Source organism: Mya arenaria, chromosome 5 (assembly GCF_026914265.1).
Source record: "Mya arenaria isolate MELC-2E11 chromosome 5, ASM2691426v1".
Lineage (NCBI taxonomy): Eukaryota > Metazoa > Mollusca > Bivalvia > Myida > Myidae > Mya > Mya arenaria.
In genome coordinates, this window is record NC_069126.1 from 39,272,534 (window position 1) to 39,292,650 (window position 20,117).

The 20,117-nt window shown below is 33.7% G+C and overlaps 1 protein-coding gene and 1 pseudogene across 1 annotated transcript; one reads left to right on the top strand and one right to left on the bottom strand.

Annotated features, from left to right (window-relative positions):
* The first annotated feature begins 15,236 nt into the window (after positions 1-15,236).
* Positions 15,237-17,211, top strand: LOC128235674 (uncharacterized). Its single transcript, XM_052950477.1, has 3 exons — positions 15,237-16,212; positions 16,582-16,687; positions 17,001-17,211. The coding sequence occupies exons 1-3, from the start codon at positions 15,237-15,239 to the stop codon at positions 17,209-17,211; spliced, it is 1,293 nt and encodes a 430-aa protein (XP_052806437.1).
* A 349-nt stretch (positions 17,212-17,560) lies between these two features.
* Positions 17,561-19,892, bottom strand: LOC128235675 (uncharacterized; annotated as a pseudogene).
* Positions 19,893-20,117: the final 225 nt, after the last annotated feature.

Here is a 20,117-nt window from a genome sequence, read left to right on the forward strand (position 1 = left end):
CTGTTTTGTTTAAACATTATATTATAAAAAAAGTTTATATGTAAGTATTCACACTTGATGTAAGCCTTAAGTTTAAGTAACTTTAAAATACAAAGCACACAGTTATTTTAAAGTGGAAATCTTAACGTCTACAGCACTTTCGAGACAAACCAATATTAACAAACGTTTCAACGTTGAAGAATGGCTTTCCACGCTGTGTAATTGCTGGATCATTTCTAAAAGCATGAATCCCGACCCTGTTGGCTCTATGTCTTACTCATTCAATGTTTACATATTATCGCAAATAAAATATATTTTATTTTGGCCGGAAAAAGGCTGCATAATTATTACACACATATGATACAGAACAATAGCCGCCAAATCACCCTTAAATCGGGGAAATATGAATATACAATACTTGTAATTACAAATAAATTATATAAATTACATTATTAATACAGTACATGAACGGCGGGAGGGAGGGTAAAAATATTAGATGACCGTTCCCGCAACTTAAATTCTAACAATGAATGTGAGCGCCAAATAAAGAAAATCAAGCGTAGAATTACCGAAAAGGAATTAAAGGTACTAGAGGTACAAGAGTTAACTCCCATATAATTAAGATTTTTGAAGCAAAATTTACAAATTTTAATTTTTGATGTTGCTATTTTAACCAAGGGTTTTGAGGTTTTAGTTTAAAGACACTATTATTTTCGCTTTTATGCAACAAAATGCATTGCCGTTTTCAGCACTCTCCGTGCTTTGATTACAGAATCATCAGAAAAGGCCGGTGAACTTCAATTCCATTATTCCCCGTTGTTTATATTATAGCGTTTAAAGTGCTGGTTTTTTTACCTGGGTATATGAACTAATAGTTTGTATATACAGTTGCGCATTATCATTTCTATATAAAAGACCTCCCGGTTATTTCCACCAAGATCAAAAACACAGGCTGTACGATATGTATTACGCAGTAGTTTATACACATATTTCAAACTTTGAGTATAGTCATGAAAAAATAACATAATTATCTAAAGTCAGTATATACATGCTTATAAATTCCTTCGCAATTACTTTTAGATATGTATGCTGATACTCAATTAAATCAAAACCAGGGAGTATCAGTCACTTGAAATACATTTTTAATATGTGGGATACCCAAATAAATACGAAAGTATGGAATATAATTATATTGCATAAGTTTTATCTGGAACACTGGTTTCATAAACAATGCACGGTCACTGATAAAGCATTTAGTCATTTTAGTAAAATCTACTCTACAGTTCAGACATAACTGAGTCGTATTTAAATTACTATCCTGTACCATTGTTTTTCCGCCAAACCAGAACATCCAACAAAATTCATTGGACATGATGATAAAGTTTATGTTAAAGATATCTATGACAGGATCCTCAAACAAAATTATTCTGGATCAAATCAACAATTAACATACTACCTATTCCCTGTAGGTATTGAATAAGATGTATCTTGAAATATTACAATTCGATTTAAACATTTTGGTTTGCTATCAAATGAGCATAAAATTGCATCTCGAATACGATCCATGTCTTTTCCGCGTTTTACCGCATTTTCCGAGTTAATTTTCGGAGGAAAAACCTGTCCGAATCTGATGACACAAATTCTACTATTAACCGATAGTTTCTAGATCCCCGACCGAGGCCAAAATGTAAACACATATATGTACATGTATTTATTGTAAGTCAATACGCGTTCGTCTTAAAACTATTTGCGTATTTTCTAATTTCTCGTTCCCGAGCCTTGGGTGTATGGCTATTCCTTTCTTCCTGACCCTCGGGCTTATGTTACACTCACTGTTTCTGACCCGTGGTCTCATGTTATATTAATTGTTCAAGACTCTCGAAATACTCATTTATGTTTAATTCCTGGTACTCGACCTCGGGATCATGTTATATTTCTTGTTCCAGACCCTCGGAAACGTGTAGCATTCATTGTTCACGACCCTAGGTTATATGTTTGATATCATGTTCCTGACCATCGGACTCATATTGCATAACACGTTTCTGACCCTCGGACGAATGCCATATTCCTTTTACCTGACCCTCGAACTCATGTAAAATTACTTGTTCCAGACCCTTGTGATTGGCGCCGCACCGGAGTGCGCGCCTATTATGGAATGGGAATTTATTTTAGTAGTGGTAGGAGCGGTTTTTAAGTTGATTGACAGTTAGGTTTTACTGTTATTTTATTATGATTAAAAAATGCAAATGGATGGCGATTGCATGGGTGTTAAAAATGCTATTTATGGTTGAATAGATTGTCTTCAATTTATCTTCAAAACATTATATCGGAAGAACGACAAATAAGTTTAATAACTGTTCCCGTTTCGTTTACGTTTTCCGATTGGTTAACTGTAATACCATGTGCCGGAAATGTAAATATTCGGAGGAGTTCCGAATGAAATGTAAGATGTGTGGACCGGTAATTATGTGAATGGGAATAATTATGTTTGATGTTGTTTTGTTATGTTTACTGCATTAATAAACCATGAGGTAAGCTGTTTTCTTTAATTTAATCGATATTGGAATTAAATGTTCACCTAACTTTATTTGTTAATGTGTTGAAGGTGACATTAGTAAAATTTTATTACGATTGCCCCCGAGTTGTTTTATTTTTAGAACACTACACATATCCGGATGTTGCTATTTTTAGAACCAGAAGGTATTTCCCCGCTATTCATAGGTCAATAATGGAATTTCTACATCGTCGATTTATAGTTGGAAACTCGGTGAAGTTTTGTCATGAATATACGTTTAAAATAAGTAAACACTAAAAGTGCACACTGACAGTTGATTACGATACATCTAACAATTTGAGTCATTACAGTAAAACATGGATTATAAGTGAATTATACGCGTAAGAGAAGATTTTCTGTCGAAAAAACTAATGTCAACAATCAGCATGGAACTGGGATATTCGTATCAAAGGACTATTCATGTAAGTATCCTTGAGTAGTTGTGTAAGTTTATGTGTTCAAAAATGTTTTTTTTTTATTTCTTTGGAAATCTTAAATCATTTTTATTTGCTAAATGTTAAGACAGCATTTTAATATTTCTACATGTTCTATAAATATACATGTTACATACTTTACATCTACTTATAATGCACCAGTCAATTGTAACCACGCCCCCCCCCCCCCCCACCCAGGTCCGAGGAATAGCTGGGACTTTGACTTTCTGTCCAGCCAACCCCGGGTAAAATCCTCGTCCTGCGGGGACGAACTGATGGTCAAATCCTCGCCATATGCCCCGTACCCCAGGGGGCTTAGGTAAGGCATATTCCCTGCTATATTTTGCTCAAAGACAAAACCACCGCATTGCGAGGCCACCTGAAAGGTAAAAACACAGCCCATTTCCCCGGCTTTCCCCGGCATATCCCCAGACCTGGGGGGCCGTGGTTACAATTGACTGGTGCATTATGTACATGTTACATATTTTAAATGTACTTATGTACATCATTTATGTATATGGTATGAGTATGTAATCTTTTATTTGATTGTTTTATCTTAGAAAAATATTAGACTTAAAAATGCCCATTATTTGTTGACAAACTGCATATTTTCAAAATAAACCTGTATTAAAAGATGTACATGGTTTCGGGCTGGAAGCCACAACAGCTTGGACACAAGCGACATTCATTTGCTTGGTGTAGGTCTCGTTGAACGCCATACTGTTGTGAATCATTATCAACCAAATGCACAACAACTACACATTTGTGCCTACCAACCCTTACTCTTGGCTAAAACGGATATTAGTGCAGAATGTATAATTAATACATGTGCATTTGTATTTTACGGTTGTAGTTTCTGTTGGTTGATAATCAGAAGTCTAATTTCTTTCAGGCAGGAAAAGGACTCAATATTACTATTATATGAAGAATTCCAGCCTGCATTAAATACTTTGTTGGATCATTGAGACAGATTTGACATCCATGTCTATCCACAAGCCAGTCACATCTGATAGAGATGATGTGAGTATTTCATATAAAACATATTTGAGTTGGTGTTTGTTGTTTTATAAACTCACTGTTTTCAATAATCCAGTGGTGGTGGTGGTGGTGATGGTGGTGGTGATGATGAATTTTATTGATAAATTTAGTAATTTTCTTTATATTATATACATGTATGTATCAGCTTATTGTTGTTGTTTTTAAATAATGTTGAGAAATATTAAACTGTTTATATTTTATTTTGTATATGTATGGCAGTATTATTATCTATACAAATTAGTTAGAAAGTACTTTTTTTTCCTTTTACAGCACTAAACATTCTAGATGGGTAAAGAACCTGAAGGGGCATGAAAACCAAATCAGCATTGACTCAGGCATTGAGTAATTTTCATCTAGTGTGCACACACTACAAGTACAAACGCATGGGAACAAACCAAACTTCAAATGTTGAAGAGTGAAGAATTATTGTGAAAAATTCTAAATGTTAGAATACCATTGACTAAATAAAAAAAATAGACATCGATTACCAACAGAGACTGTTTACATGTTATAATATTAAAAAGACATTAGTTGAGAACTTTCACTCTGACATTTTTGGAGGGGCATTACCGCCTACTTAGTGTTCTTGTTTCTTTACATATTTTAATTTAAAAGTACATTCATTGTTTTTAAATCTGAATTCTGAGTTAGTATCACAAGTAAAATTCATTTATTTGAATGATAACATTTTATGAATAAGTCCAATTAAGCTTTTTACAAGAAAAAGGTTGATTTTTAAGCATTTTATTAGTTATAAAAATGTATAGTTACATGACATTATGTATATTTCCTTCAAAACTGAACGGTAAACTATCATAAATTGTCTTTTAAATTGTTCATTAGACATCATAGAAAATATTTAAAATGATTTCAGCAGGTTGTCTTGTTATTAACTTTTTTTTATGAATTTATAAAACTGCTTTATATTTTCAAACATCGAAATACTGCTCTGTTCTGAAGACTCACAAGATCAATCAAAATGATTTTTTTCCATGTGTATCAATAATATGTTCGGTTGAACTTTATTTTTCTGTTAACTGAAGTTTATTTTACCAGAAACTGTTGTGTTTATTTCATAATCTCTGATAATGTGAAAAATAATCAAATATAGACAAAATATTTTTAATTCACAGTAAAAAATCTTCAAAATTTGGATAAAAGTCCCATAGTGTACCATGATAATAACTATGTTGTCGGTAAAAGCTTTATAAAAGTGTGTATTACTTATACCTTTATTCAGTTTAAATAATTATGGCCTTTAAGGATTTGTGTTTTCATATAGATTTCCTGTTATATTGAGCTTTGTCAATTTTTGTTGTTGTTTTGTATTATGTACAATTACTACTTCTATTTCCTAACTTTTGTCTCATTTGTCAAATTGAATTGTTACATATTTAAGTGAAAAAACACACACACTATTTTTAAAGATGCACTCTTACTCCCAAATAAGACTTATGATAATTAATATTATTGTTTTCATTTTTCAAAATGGGTTGATAGATGTCAACAACAATGTTTCTAATGAAGGATCTTGAGTTCAATTTGCTAATTGATAAGAATGAACATAAAACATGGTATTTCTGCCTTGTGATACTATAGTAGACCACAGTAAATCTTTTAGCAATCACCAATCATTTAATATTTGTCATGCTTTCTGCTATTATAAACAGGGTGACAAGCTTGTTATCAGTAAACCATATTTCAGTAAATGCATTATTTAGTAAGTAGTTATTGTTTTTTTCATTCAATTTGATGTGTGTTATAAATACAATTATATGTATTGATTTCAAATAAGAGTTTCACTTTAAAGATGCTCATTTAAAGATAATGAACAGACACACAAAAACTAGACACATTTGATACTAATTATATGATTGATTATTGTTTTATATATAGGTGACCTCTGATTTGTTTTGGAGATATTCATAAATGGGTGTTATTCTTTATTGTCTTCAGTTTCTTATACATTTAAGGATTTTTATAATTGCTTTTCTGGTATATATTACAATGTAGTTTAATGCAAATGAAAACACACTTTAAACTAGACACATTTGATACTAATGATATAAATGATTATTGTTTACATGTACTCTGATTTGTTATGAAGATATTCATAAAGGGGTGTTCTTCATGTTATTATACATTTTGGACTTGATTTAGTATTGCTTTTCTGGTATATATTCATTTAATGCACAAAGAAATTGTTTTAAGTGTTCACTATCACTTTCACACATTGTTTACTTTTTTTTTTGCATATTTGGCCTATTTATGCTTATATGTGCATTGTTGTATTTCAAAACCTTTCCCCTACGAGAAAAGTTCTAGAACTAGCATCAAGTTCTTGAACGTTCAAGAACTGTTCTAGAACCTTAAGAACTGTTCTAGAACTACTGTTTTTAGTTCTTGAACTGGCGTTCTAGTACACAAATGGTTCTAGAACTCGGGTTCAAGAACTCAAAGTTCTTCAATCTTGTTCAAGAACCTTTCATGTTCTAGAACATCAGTTCTAGAAATAAAAAGTTATTCAATCTTCTTTAAGAACTGTAACTAAAAGAAAAAACAAATTATTTATTTTGTAACGTTAACAGTTAAGTGATTTTGTATTTCCTTTTTTAAGCGAGAGACTGAACAGGTTAGAAGATGACTATAGATCTCTGAGGCACATTAATACCGCAATCTAGAAGAGAGAATGTCTAAGCTAGAAGGAGTCCTGAAACCCAAGCAGAGCCAGTCACCCAGTGGACTGGATTAAGGTTCCAAGATTACATTTAAACATAGCTTTTCTAGTTGTTAATGTACCAGTCAGACAATTGTAACCACGCCCCCCCCCCACCCCGGTACACCAGGGGTTGAGAGGGGATGTTTTTACCTTTCTTGTTTATCAACTTCGTTTACAGAAGATTTTTTCATGAACGCAAACAACTGGTTCTAAAATATTTTTGAATCGGTTAAGAAATAGTTTTCTCATACAACTTCTGTTTTAGTGACCATGCTGTACATATATAACTGATAGGCATTTGTAGTCGTTTATATGACTTTTAAACTTCACAATGGACTTACGTTTTGTTTAAGCAAATGTCTGGAGTCTTTGGTTTGCCATGACGTCAATGTACCAAACAGTAGTTTTTAATCTCTACTATTAGACAGCGTGAAAATGTAACACATTGGCTGATAGCTGGTAAGATCTATGTGATTTCTATCCTCTAGAGCAATTCAAAGTCCATTAGTTGTCTTAATCACTGACAAAATGTGTACAAACAACTGAATAACAACAATAAGCCGCCATTTTGAATTGAACCGGAAGTACACTTCTGCAGACGGTAATGGATGAAGCTTTCAATTTTTGTGTCGTTTATTTGACCACGATGGCAAACTGGTGAGTTTTTACCTATCACTTGTAGACTATTGTTGAACTAAATTGGTTTTGACTCCTTACTTAATGTACAAAATTATTCAATGACAATATAAAGTGACTGTAATTTCTGGAAAGAGAATATCAATCGTCAGTTTGAATTTTCTTTTAATTAATTTAAATTCTTATAATTAAATATTATTTTTTTTTTTATAAAAAAAAATCATAAGCACTTAATGCAATTTCGTTTCATTGCTTTGAAATGGGTTTACTTGTGTAATACTTTCATTTGATCGGAAAAGAGACAATTTAAAGAAGTCCCGAAAATATGTGACACTTTAGACTTCATGATTTGTGACTGCATTCCTTTAATGTTCTTGGGTGATTGGGTAAAGAAACCATGTGTTACTTATAATTGTTTATGATATTCACTGAAATATTTGTCCATTTTACACTCAATGGAGACGAGTAATACACAACCAGACCGTTCAAGTGAGGATGTTAATTTTTCTCTGTTTCCGGTACGCCTGACCCCTGATCACTTGGACACCGTACAGACCCCCCCAACCCACCAATATGTCCTGTACAATTTCTGCAGGTGTTCACTTGTTTATGACACCAGAGTTATTGGTAAGGATTTGAGTTAAGATAATTTTAAAATATATTAAGTTTTTTCTTGTCATGAAAGCGTCATAGTGGATTTTAATGGAACCAAATATATATTTGACAGAAGTGAGTGTAGCTGTAAATACAAAGTCGTACATTTATGGGGGTTTTTCTGGGAGGACCCATTTCTCTCAAACATAGCCATTCTACTACGAGAACAATGCCTGTTAACTGTCATATGACTTGACAGTAGATTGCAAATAGTTTACTTTTACTTTGAGGCTTATGTAAATCGCCCTGTACCTACAATTAATACTAGTGAATTTTGTTTCAACTGCAAAGTAAAACTTCAATGTGAACAACTTAAAATCTCATCAATTCTATAATCTTGAGTTCAAATAATTTACAATTGGCCTTATTTAAAGAAAGAAGACTTTATTTTAAACTTGCTTCTTATTATTAAAATCTAAATTCAATGTCATATTTTTTTCAGGGAAAACGGACTTAAAATAGAGGAAGACAACTGCCATTTGAGAAAGAAAAGGAGTACATGGGCGATACATATTACTGCACTGTGCACAGTATAGAATCAAATCATCTACCAACTCCATGCTAGTTGCTGTGGGCATCAACATTGATACAGATGCAATTTTGGAAACTGTTCAGAAATAAGAGTTACTCTATCTTAACTAATGCAGAAGTAAAAACCGTTCCTGTATTGTGAAGGACTTGTTTACACTAACTAGATGCTAAAAAAATTCTTGCAAGTTGCTGTGATTAAATAAATTACAAACTTACACATCAACCCTTAAGAAGAACCATCATCATCTACAATGATGTAATCATTTTGCAATGTGTATATACTCACAACAGTGTTATGTGTTATAAAAAGTAGAAGTGTTATAAATGGACGACTCCCTGACAAAACCATAGAACTGTCATATTTTCTAATGATTAGTCTTGTTTCATTATAACTTCTTAAACCATTATTAAAATTTAATGAATTAGTTTTATAAATTAATATGTGTTCAATTGCATTACTTATTTTTTTTAATTTCAAATATGTTTGTTCTTTAAGATTTTGTTCTGTAATGCTGTTGATAAAGCCTGGAAGTAAATATGTTGTAACATGTAATATGGATATTGTTTCTAATTAATGTCACAGATTCTAGTGGTATTCCACTAAAAGTTTACCGCTGGTATACCACTGAAATACCATTGGTATACCACCAGTTTGTTGTTCTGGAACTGTTCTAGAACTTGGAGTGCTTGAGGACAAATGTTCAAGAACTAGTTCAAGAACTAGTTCTTGAACAACAAATGGCCTCTTAGATATTCAAGAACTTTCTCCAGAACTTCTAGAACAAGTTCTTGAACTCATTCATTTAGAGTTCAATTACTATTCTAGAACTGGGTTCTATATTCTAGAACTGGGTTCTAGAACAAATTTTCATAAGTTCTAAAATTTGGTTCAAGAAGTTCTAGAGAAAGTTCTTGAACATTTAGTTCTAGAACTGCCATTTAGAGTTCAGTTACTATTCTAGAACTATCTTCTAGAATCTGTTCTAGAATAATTCTAGAATTCCTCGCAGGGGTTGTGAAAAATAGAAACAGTATTATTTCTTTCATACATAGTCTGATACATATTCAGTTTGAATGCGTTATTTTTTATCATATTTGAAAAAATTGCCATTGTTCAATAAGACACATGCTGTTTTTGTGTTAATATCAACTAAAGACATCCATTTTCAACTCTTCTTTACTATGTAAATGAAGAAGTTAACAAAATAACTCCATTGACTAGATTTTTATGCAATTTTACATTACATTTTAGTATTATTAAACAGCTAAAAACAAGGCATGTTATGTTATAAATGCATTTCATCTAGTAAACAATGTTCACTTTTTATATAACAGTTCAATAATTATGTTCTATTTATGTTTGCAACTTTACAGTTCAATAATTATGTTCTATTTATGTTTGCAACTTTCAGACGAAATGATAATGCTTATTAAAGTACTACACAAAATGTTAAATTGTTATTTCATATCACTTATTCTTCCCTACAAGTTGTCATTCCAGCATGGTGGCGTTGCCCCCTCCCCCTATATGATTAGAACTGCAGTGTACATGAACAATAACTCTATTTCAGCGTTTTGCAAGAGTTATTTCCTTTGTATCTTTTCCTGTCCGGAGCATAACTAGAAAACTACTTTTTTGGAATTTCATTAAACATCATTCAGTGGTATTGAGCACAACGAGAGGAAGTGCAGTGCACAATGACTATAGCTGTTTTTAAGCTAATTACATAATTATTGCCCTTTGCCGCTTTTTCTTGACCAGAGCATTACTTTAAAACTACTTATGGTATTGAAATAAAACTTGGTATATGGGTATGTGGCAATGACAAAAAGTATAGTGCACAAGCACCCTAATTCTGTCGTGTTCATTAATATACCCCACCCATAATGAAATGTTCAACTTGAAAATCTTTGTCTTTGTCTCAATTACAATGCTTTTGCCTATGTTGTCATGCAGAATACAACAAATATTTTGAGAATTTCATAGATGCGGTTCAATGCACCATAATATGCTTGTTGGCCTTGACATTCCTTGTTTTTCAACATATAACAAGTGCATAAACTATTAAACGGCGCCCTTTGATGCTTTGCATCAATGGTCTTTCTTGTTAGTTTATTAGACTGGTAGAATCCAAGTGTTTAGGTTCGACTACAATTATCCGAAGTGAGTTTGTGGTGTCAGAAATCGATGAGAATAATCAGAATTTAGTGAAAACAGTGGTTCCAAGTAAATGAATTGTTGGCTTGTTTTTTTTCAGGAAATTTTCATTAATGAAAAAATAGTATCCATATAATTTCATTTGATGTGGACTGCCTGGATTAAAAATCTCACATTTTGTAAGTTTGATTGTAGCGAAATATATTGAAAATATCTCATTTACTAGTAGTTGTTTTGTTTACAACTAGGATATTCAATTGTTATGTAATATCTCTATTTATCTTTAATATAAACATAAAGGCACGTGGTCAGTAATATGGAAGTGGGATAAGGTGTAAAATAAGTGATGAATCGCCTATGAAGGTTGTTAAAATAAACGTGTTTCGCAATTGATGTTGCTCCTTTCAACCGATACGTAGCTTAGTTTCCGGTGTATGCCATCTTGGTCGACAAGTGCGCGAACTTGGCGACCGTTAAAGACATTTGTATCTACCAAGAAAAGCCAAAAAAAATCCAGTAAACGATGCGTCTCTTGATTGTGGTGGAATAGTTCTCTATCGGGATGGATTAGATGATTTGAAAAGCAGCGTTATTATGACAAATATCAGTTATTCACGGTCAAGCACCTACGACACTGTTCTATGGTCTACTGATAAAAGCTCCTGCCAAACGTCACATACATTGACATTATCAATTACATATATCTGAAATTCACCCCTAGTCCTTACACAAGGAGAGAGATAAGATGCTACAAGGGTATTGATGCTTGAAACCATGTTCGTGTCTGGCTTTGTAAGTGATGTTGGCTGCTGAGTGATCAGTGATGTGTAAAATGTGTTGCGACTGTTAAGGTCTGTTCAATATTCTTATTTCCTTTAGATCTTGTTATTCAAATTAGATTTATTTACTAAGAGTATAGCTGATTTATATTCTGTATTCAAATTTCTGAACGATTTTTAGTGTATGACTTGTTCAAAGTTCAATACAATTTAACTTTAAAATATCCGCGAGTGTCATGGGATATCCCATTGAGCAGTAAAGACGAAGGAGTACCACCTTTTGTACCATGTGATTGTGTTTAACATTGATTCAGGTAGCTGTCAGACACTTTATGTAACGTTTAACGGTGATTGCAGGTTATCCATACACAACGACTGTGCAAAAAACACTCCGTCCCTCGATAATTTTAGAGAAAGATGGTAAAATTGTTGAGGGACATTGTACGTGTATGGCTGCCCCTGGTGAAACCTGCAACCTATTTACTGTATTGTATTGAGACTGTCGTTAAGATATACACGAGTCCAACTGTAACTGATGTGTCTGCCTACTTGAAATTGACACGGGCATTTAATCATGTCTCATATGCGCAGCTGAATGAGATTTCACAAGTGCAGCCACATTGAAAATCAAAGTGCTGAAAGCACTGATGGACTAGGGCTTCATTTAGGGGAATGTTGACAACTATGTTCTAAGCATTGAAAAAATCGGCTCACACCACAACGGGTCACGGTCACCGTTGAATGGGCTATATAGGAAATTTAAAAAGTCTCGTGTAATGTGTGTGTGTGGGGGGGGGGGGGGGTAAAGAGTTTAATCAGATAAAGTCATAGTTCTTTTGAATTTCTCAAAGTCGTAAAATCAGACATACAAATTAATTTACGTGACTGGCGTATGATAACCAAAGTACACATAATTATTTATTTCGAAACAATATGCATTATAATGTATAACGTTATTGCATTAGTTTTACCTATCTCAAAACCCATGCATACATTAAAGCACTAGCTAAGTGTGCTGAATGCAGCCATGACTTAATTAAACTGACATTCAAGTTTGTTACATAAAAACTATAAGAAAACATTGATCCTCGAAAGTTGACAGTAACAATGAAGTTTCTTAACTAAATCATTTGGAGAAGAACATTTTTTAAGCTTATGTATTTAATTATATAGAAAAAAACTGAGAAGAAGATTTTCAATGATGTAATTATATTCTATATAGAAAATATGTCAGCCCTTGGACAGGGCAGCTTTAAACCACAGGGCCATACTTAGAACAATCTTTGAAAAAGACAACTACATTGTACATGTATGTCAAACTGCATACACAATGCTATAAGGAAGTAGTTTTCATTTGAAAGGTGAATAAATTTTTTCTCCCTCTTAATTTGTGCTTGATATTCCATTCATATAAAATGTTACCATGTTAACTAAGTGTTGCTGATAAATATTAGGCTCTGCCTTCTGTCTTATGTTTTTCTTATTACTGCTGGAGACTTTTGTACATAGCAAAGCAGGTCGTGTCGAATAACATGAGATGTATATCATTATTAAAGTATGAAACATTTAAATGTCTTTAAATACACTGACCATCAATTTTCATAACATGGTGTCAGAAGTACATCACACTGCTAGTGAGGATGGAATACCAAACATAATTATATTCTTTGATATATACCCATCATAAATCCACACCCAATACATATCACAAAATACTTTAACCCGTTTTGTGCTCCAGTGCATTACGGTCGTATTCCACACTTGTGACGTCACGTCATAACAAGTATCGTTGCGCAATGTTAAATTGACGTCATTAAACCAAAGAGTGCATCCTTAAAATGAAAATTATTATGCAAATATGTGGCTTTTAAGCGATCTAACCAGTAATGTATATAATAAAAGGGTTATTAGTACTGCGTTTTGATCCGGAATGTCATATTCGACTCTCGTGGATTTTTGTAGATTTTGATTTTTCTCGGCTTGCACCTTGTGAAATCCGAATCTGCAAAAATCTACTCGAGTCAAAACAACCTACTGGATCAAAATGCAGTACTTATAATCACATTATATACCAAACCTGTTACCCCTTGGACAGAGCATCTTTAAACCGCAGGGCCATACTTTGAACAATCTTTGTAAAAGACAACTACATTGTACATGTATGTCAGACTGCATACACAATGCTTAGGAAGAAGTTTGGAAAATGAAGAATTATTTTCTCCGTCTTAATTTGTATGCATTAGATGGCTCAATAAATACAAAGGTAGGCAATTATTTTATTGTCCTCTGTCACTGTCCTGATAGCTCCGTATCTCATTAGTTGCAAAAGGTTGTAGGTTCATGACCAATGTGTCATACAGAAAGAAAATGTTGAATGTAGAATCAAGTAGCTTTCTTTTCTGGCACTCCAAATTAAATACATGTAGTACTGTAACATTTGGAATGCCCAGAATTCGTTCGATTCCTAGGCAACATGTATCAGGTGTTGCAATACATTTGGCAAATACTTTTCACCCGTCCTTGTAGATCTAAAAAATTTTTCGTTTGGCAACAGTAGTTCATATAAGGTTGCTAAAATAGTGTTTAAATAATTCTGATACCTAGATATGCCTTTAATTGCAGCAATTTAAACTCCAACTCATGATGTCAATTGAGCTGGTTAAGCCCTACTGCAGTTCCTTGGTGTGGGGATTGCTTGATTACTTGAATAAACAAACAGTTATTGCATTGGAAAGTACAATATATGAACATGCAATTTTCCTGCCCTGACTCCATACAAGCCTTAAATCTTAGATCAATATGTACTTGGGGCTATGTGTTATATCAATGAGAACTATAAATTATGTTCAATTTAGTGCCTGAATTCACTTATGATATGTCATTCCACATACTAAAACACTAGCATGTTCTTTAAAACCAATAGCATTAATATGCTTTGTTATGATATAAACCATTGCAAAGTTGGTAATTTGGAAACACAAAAAAATTGATCTGCTTGGGGTTTGACATTGTCTTTCTAGACAGCTGGACTTGTCTTGCAGTTACTTTGAAAATCTTCAAATTTAAAGTTAAACTAAACAAGACTGAAGCATAAAACTTAAAATACCATACCAAAAGGGGTTTTAAATACTTACAAGAACATTCTCATATTACCCACAGGTGGTTAGCGTGTGGTAATTTTTTTATATATAATATACTGAAAGGTAAACAACTCAATGTATGGGAAAATGATACCAACATTAATCTGACCGCTGTTTTTCCCTTAATTATGCACCGATTTTAACAAACAAGGTACTGTTACAAAGCTAACACATTTATCTACACAAAAACAATAGGCAATACTCCATTTTTTCAAACTACATACAAGTTTAAGCCTTCCAAACGTCCGAAATCGTAACTAGGAAAACATCTGATTGCATTTTGGTTCGTGGCTACAAAGGCTTAACATGCCATAGCCCGATGAATTGTAACGAAATTAGGGCGTATGTAGATGCAAACGATGGAACACAATAAGTGTCCACCGGTAATAACTCATGATATCAACATACTAACTTTATACGGACCTTTTATTTGCAACGAAGCGATCGACGACAGCTACACCGCCATGTCAGTTTTATGCACATGCGCAAATTTTTGTAACGAGTAATTTCATTGGCTGTCAACTGTTAGCGTGTTGGGCCCGGCTTCGCTGATAGTGCAGTTGAGTAGAGGGGTACCAAATATTTCCCGCGATATGTCAAATCTGTAAACAAAAATGAATCTTAATGCAGAACAAATAAAAGCCATCGAAATAAGCTGCATTGGACATAATCTTTTAATTTTAGGGACCGCAGGCACTGGGAAAACCCACGTCATTAAACATATTGTCGAAACTCTAAAAAGTAAGGGAAAAAATGTGTCGGTAACAGCAACAACGGGGATAGCATGTTGTTTGCATGCAAATGCAACAACAATACACAGGTGGTCAGGTATTGGGGACGGCAGGTATGGGGTGAACGATATTGCCAATATTGTGAAGCATAATGCCCAGTACTTAGATGTGAGAAAAAGAATATTAGAAACTGATGTACTTGTAATTGACGAGTGTTCAATGTTAAGTAGAAAATTATTTGACTCTCTCAATGAAGTCTGTAAAATGAAAAACCCTGAACTTTTATTTGGAGGAATTCAGCTGATTCTCTGTGGTGATTTTACACAGTTACCACCAGTACCAAACTACTTATATGCTGAATCTGGGGGATTTTGCTTTAAAAGTGAACTGTTTAGCAGATTATTAACTCACAGAGTTGTGCTCACACAAATGAATCGACAATCAGACCCACAACTTATCAAAGCTATCCATGAGGTATCAGTTGGAACAATAACAAATGAAACAGAAAAGTTCCTAACCAGTTTAAACAGAAGTATCCCTGCAAGAACAGATACCATCAAGCTTTTTACTAGAAACGACCAAGTAGACACATACAACAGAAAAAAAATTGAAGATTTTCCCGGTGCAATGTATGAATTTGTGTCCGAAGATAATGGTGATAGAAAACATTTAAATCAAATGCTAGCTCCAAAAACATTGTGGCTTAAAAAGGGTGCACCTATTATCCTAATTCGAAACTTAACAGGTAAACTTGTTAATGGGCTACAAGGAACTGTTCATGACATCACAGAAAATGGACTAATTATAGACTTTCCTTCATGCAAGCTTAAAGTTCCTATTGAAAAGATGAAATTTTCCGGTAAGCATTTTTAAAGTCAAAATTTTAAATTATTTACCAGAATAAAGCATCAGTCATTGACTATAATTATAAATATGTATGGCTTTGTTTCAGAAAATGGCTAATTTACACAACAACTCTTGAAAATTTCTTACCAACAGAAACGCAAAGAACCTTATTGAAATAAATTAATTTTCAATTTTTAAGCCGGTTCAATTACTTAAAAGTTTCAAAGTTAATGCTGCTCTGATATATGGGTACGAATACAGTATCAGTAATTATGTTACACACGTCCCTAGCGCCTTTGAACCGCATAGTTTATTATTATATTTGTACACAATATTCACTTGCTCTTGAAAAATGGCTAATAAATGCTTTTTTAAATTTCAGTATTCAGTCCAAGGAAGAACTGTGATGTTGCCACCAGAGTGCAGTACCCAGTCAAACTAAGTTTTGCAATTAGTATACATAAGTCGCAGGGACTGACTCTAGAAAGGTTTGTTAATCAATCAGTAATACATAATAACTGCTACACTCTAGTTGAGTGTCCCCATTATCCCAATCAGACTGCATTGAATGTGAAGGCTTGATTAAGGCCTAAAATAATGTTTGGTTTGGTGAAAAGATCAGAAAGTTCTGAAGTAGTGTCTTAAACCCCTAGGGGCGCACGTTTTGGCTAGGCAGGGATGTGTTGCCCCAAAAAACACTTTTACCCCTAATTATGACTGTACATATATATACCATAATTTGTCAATAAGAAAAATATAAAATCAATTGTTCATTTCTAACATGATATGTATCTGTTTCAGTGTGGCGATTGATTGTCACCAGATTTTCAAGCCAGGACAACTAGGCGTAGCTATTGGACGTGTCAGAAGTTCACAGAACTTACAAGTTATAAACTTTAATATGAAGAAATGTGTCATCCCTCAACCACCAGATGTCATTAACTTCCTGGGTGAGGAGTCTGGGGTGCTACATGATGACAGAAGTTGTTGCTGCGGTCAAGAAACTAGGTAAATATTGTGTACCAAATATATAAGTACTGGTACTTACCATTTATCTTGCTGCTTAAGCTGGGGCTGTATCCACACAATGGGTAGTCACTTAGTGCTGCAGGCCTTCTCATAGGCCTTCTCATAGACCTTTATCAATCCATATGTATTATTCTCATAATGATTTAATGTTATGTAATGAAATTTGCTACCCATGCAGCATAACACATTTGATGTATATATGTATATATAATATCCACTTCAGTACATATGCACTTAAGTTCACTTCTCAGTCACTCAATCTTCCAAGATGGGCATGATTTATGAAAAAGTTATCTCAAAACTTAGTTTGTGGCACACAATTCCTACAATAATCACACTCGTATGACTTTTATTTTCTTATATTCTGTAGATTCAACTTTTCGTTTTCGAGCTGTATCTGTCTTTCTGATTGAACAGTTGTATGGAGAAGCAGCATATTTATTTTTGCCAGCATTACTTTTTTGAGAGACTGTATTTTGTCCTAATATTATACTATTTAGAGCCTGCCGATACTGGTTTGCATTAGGGTTACTATTTGCGCCATGATATGTTGCCCTCTGTTGGTTAAATGTATTTTCTATTACATCCGAGTTGAGTAGTCCTGGGGTAATGAAGACCTTTGAAGGCTTTTTCAGAAGTAATTTTGCTAATTCACAAAATCCAATTATGCATGATTGTATGTCCTCATGACACTGATGTGACATTAATTGTTTCTGACGTTCCTTTGCAGACAATGCTGTAGCACCTAAAGAACATTCTTGCCATTCATGAAACCAATTTGCAATTTCAAGAAGTTCATGTAGTCTTTGATCATCCAGTGATTTAATAGGACGCATGTCTTTAAAAATGTCAATAAGTTTTGAAGTATGTTTCAGTAAGTCGATTACTCCATCTAAAACTGAACCATTTGCTCCCAGAGTTTGTTGATACTGTGACATAAGATGAAGCATATCATTGTCCAAAACTTCCTCCGCTAAATGATTCCGCATTTTTTGCTGGTTTGTAGGGAAAATATGGTCACCACTTAGTTTTCTGTGAAGAGCTATGCCATTAGTTTTGTCCCATTTGTAGCTGTCTATAAACATCTGCCACTGAATTGTGTGCTGGCTGGGAAGAGTTAATAATCTGGTAGAGGTTTTATGCTGACCACTTTTTAACACATTATTTCTGATCTTTTTTATCACATGCTTACAGTCCATTATGAAAACCACTTCTCCAAATGTACAAGAAGAACATGTTTTGAATTTTTTCTCATAGCTTGTATTCATATGCATGAATGTTCTGTTACTCTGAGCACCGTCCATGCAAATGTAAGATGTGGTAAAACCATACAAATTTAAAATGTCAACAGCTTCCCAGAACAGTGAATAAATCTCAGGTGCTTGAACACCATCCGAAATAAAGTGCGCAAATGGAAAGCGAAAGCCAATTATACCAAGGAATACAAATTGCAGGGCATGTGTACCTAGTACCTTTTCATTTTTTCCTTTCCGCATAGTGTTCGAGAAGTTTCCCTCTTCTCCTAAATCAGTGAAGCCAGATAATTCAATAACATCACCATTCTTGCACAATTGAAAGTCACTTTGAATTGACATTTCATCTATGATGATGCCCCCATAGTATTCTTCTGGGAGAAGATTTCGCAGTTTCGCTTCGTCTAACATCCATGTTAGCATATCTTTGTCGAAGCCAACATGCTGCCTAACACGGTTCTTGTATTGAATAAGAGTGGATTTTGATGGCATGATCAGGTACTGACTCTCCCGAAAACTTTCATATGACTGAGCTGCGGCAGTACCACTGGAGACACACCTTTATCATGCCTTCACTCCAGCGTCTTCCTCGTGGGTCTTTGTCGGCATTTTTGGCTTGATTAACAATTAGCTCGATCATTTCCTTTGTTGCACCTGGTATAAGCTTTTTCACATTTTCATTTATTTCCATGTCATTGTCATGTGTTGCTGATGTTAATGGTTCTAACTTTTCTTTATTGTTCCAATTTTCCTGATTCACTGACATATTAACACTCACATTTTCTGGACCTATCATTGTCATCTTCTTACACTTAATACAAGTGCTGCTAAAAGCATTGAGTGATATCACCCTATTACAAAGTTTTGTTCTTACAGATCTTTTGCAGTTACCATATTTGTCTGTAATATTTTCCAGAACATGAAATCTAGTCAAAGACACATTTTTAGATACAGTCACACCTTCACACAGAGGAATTAATTGAACTGCTTTAATAACAGTGTTTAAACATTCTGAAGTGGACTGGTAGTTTTTAGAAATGTTTACAGCATTTAGATCTATTTGTGTTCCACTAATGCTAAGCTGAAATTCACCATTACTTTGGAAAAATATGCATTTTTTAATACAGTTGCCATTGCTTTTTGTATTTGAGTCAAGTTCACAAGTAACACTTGTTGATTCACTTTTGATAGATGTACACACTGTTGTTTCCAGTATTCCTTTCACTTTGACAAAATCAAATAGTTCTACTTCATTCATATCTACTGGCTTCAACCGTAACCCAATATATGTGGTTGTCATGGAATTACGGGATTTTTGTTTCCTTTCCTTTCCTACATTTGGATAAACCTTTGTGATATGGTCCACAAATACACGTTTGGATGCTGTGTGGCTTGACCCGGACTCCTGCATCTCAAAATGATATGCATCGTAGAGATGATTGACTTCCACACGTCCACTTGTGTCTTCCACAATGCGTGTCAATAACCTTAAATAGAAAACACAATATTATGTGATTCGTAATGAAAAATGCAGTATTTGATTATAATCAGAATGCTTGATATTTGTTATGTTTTTATTGACAACAATAAAGAAACAAAATATCATTTTGAGGAATGTGCAGACTGATCTGGATCT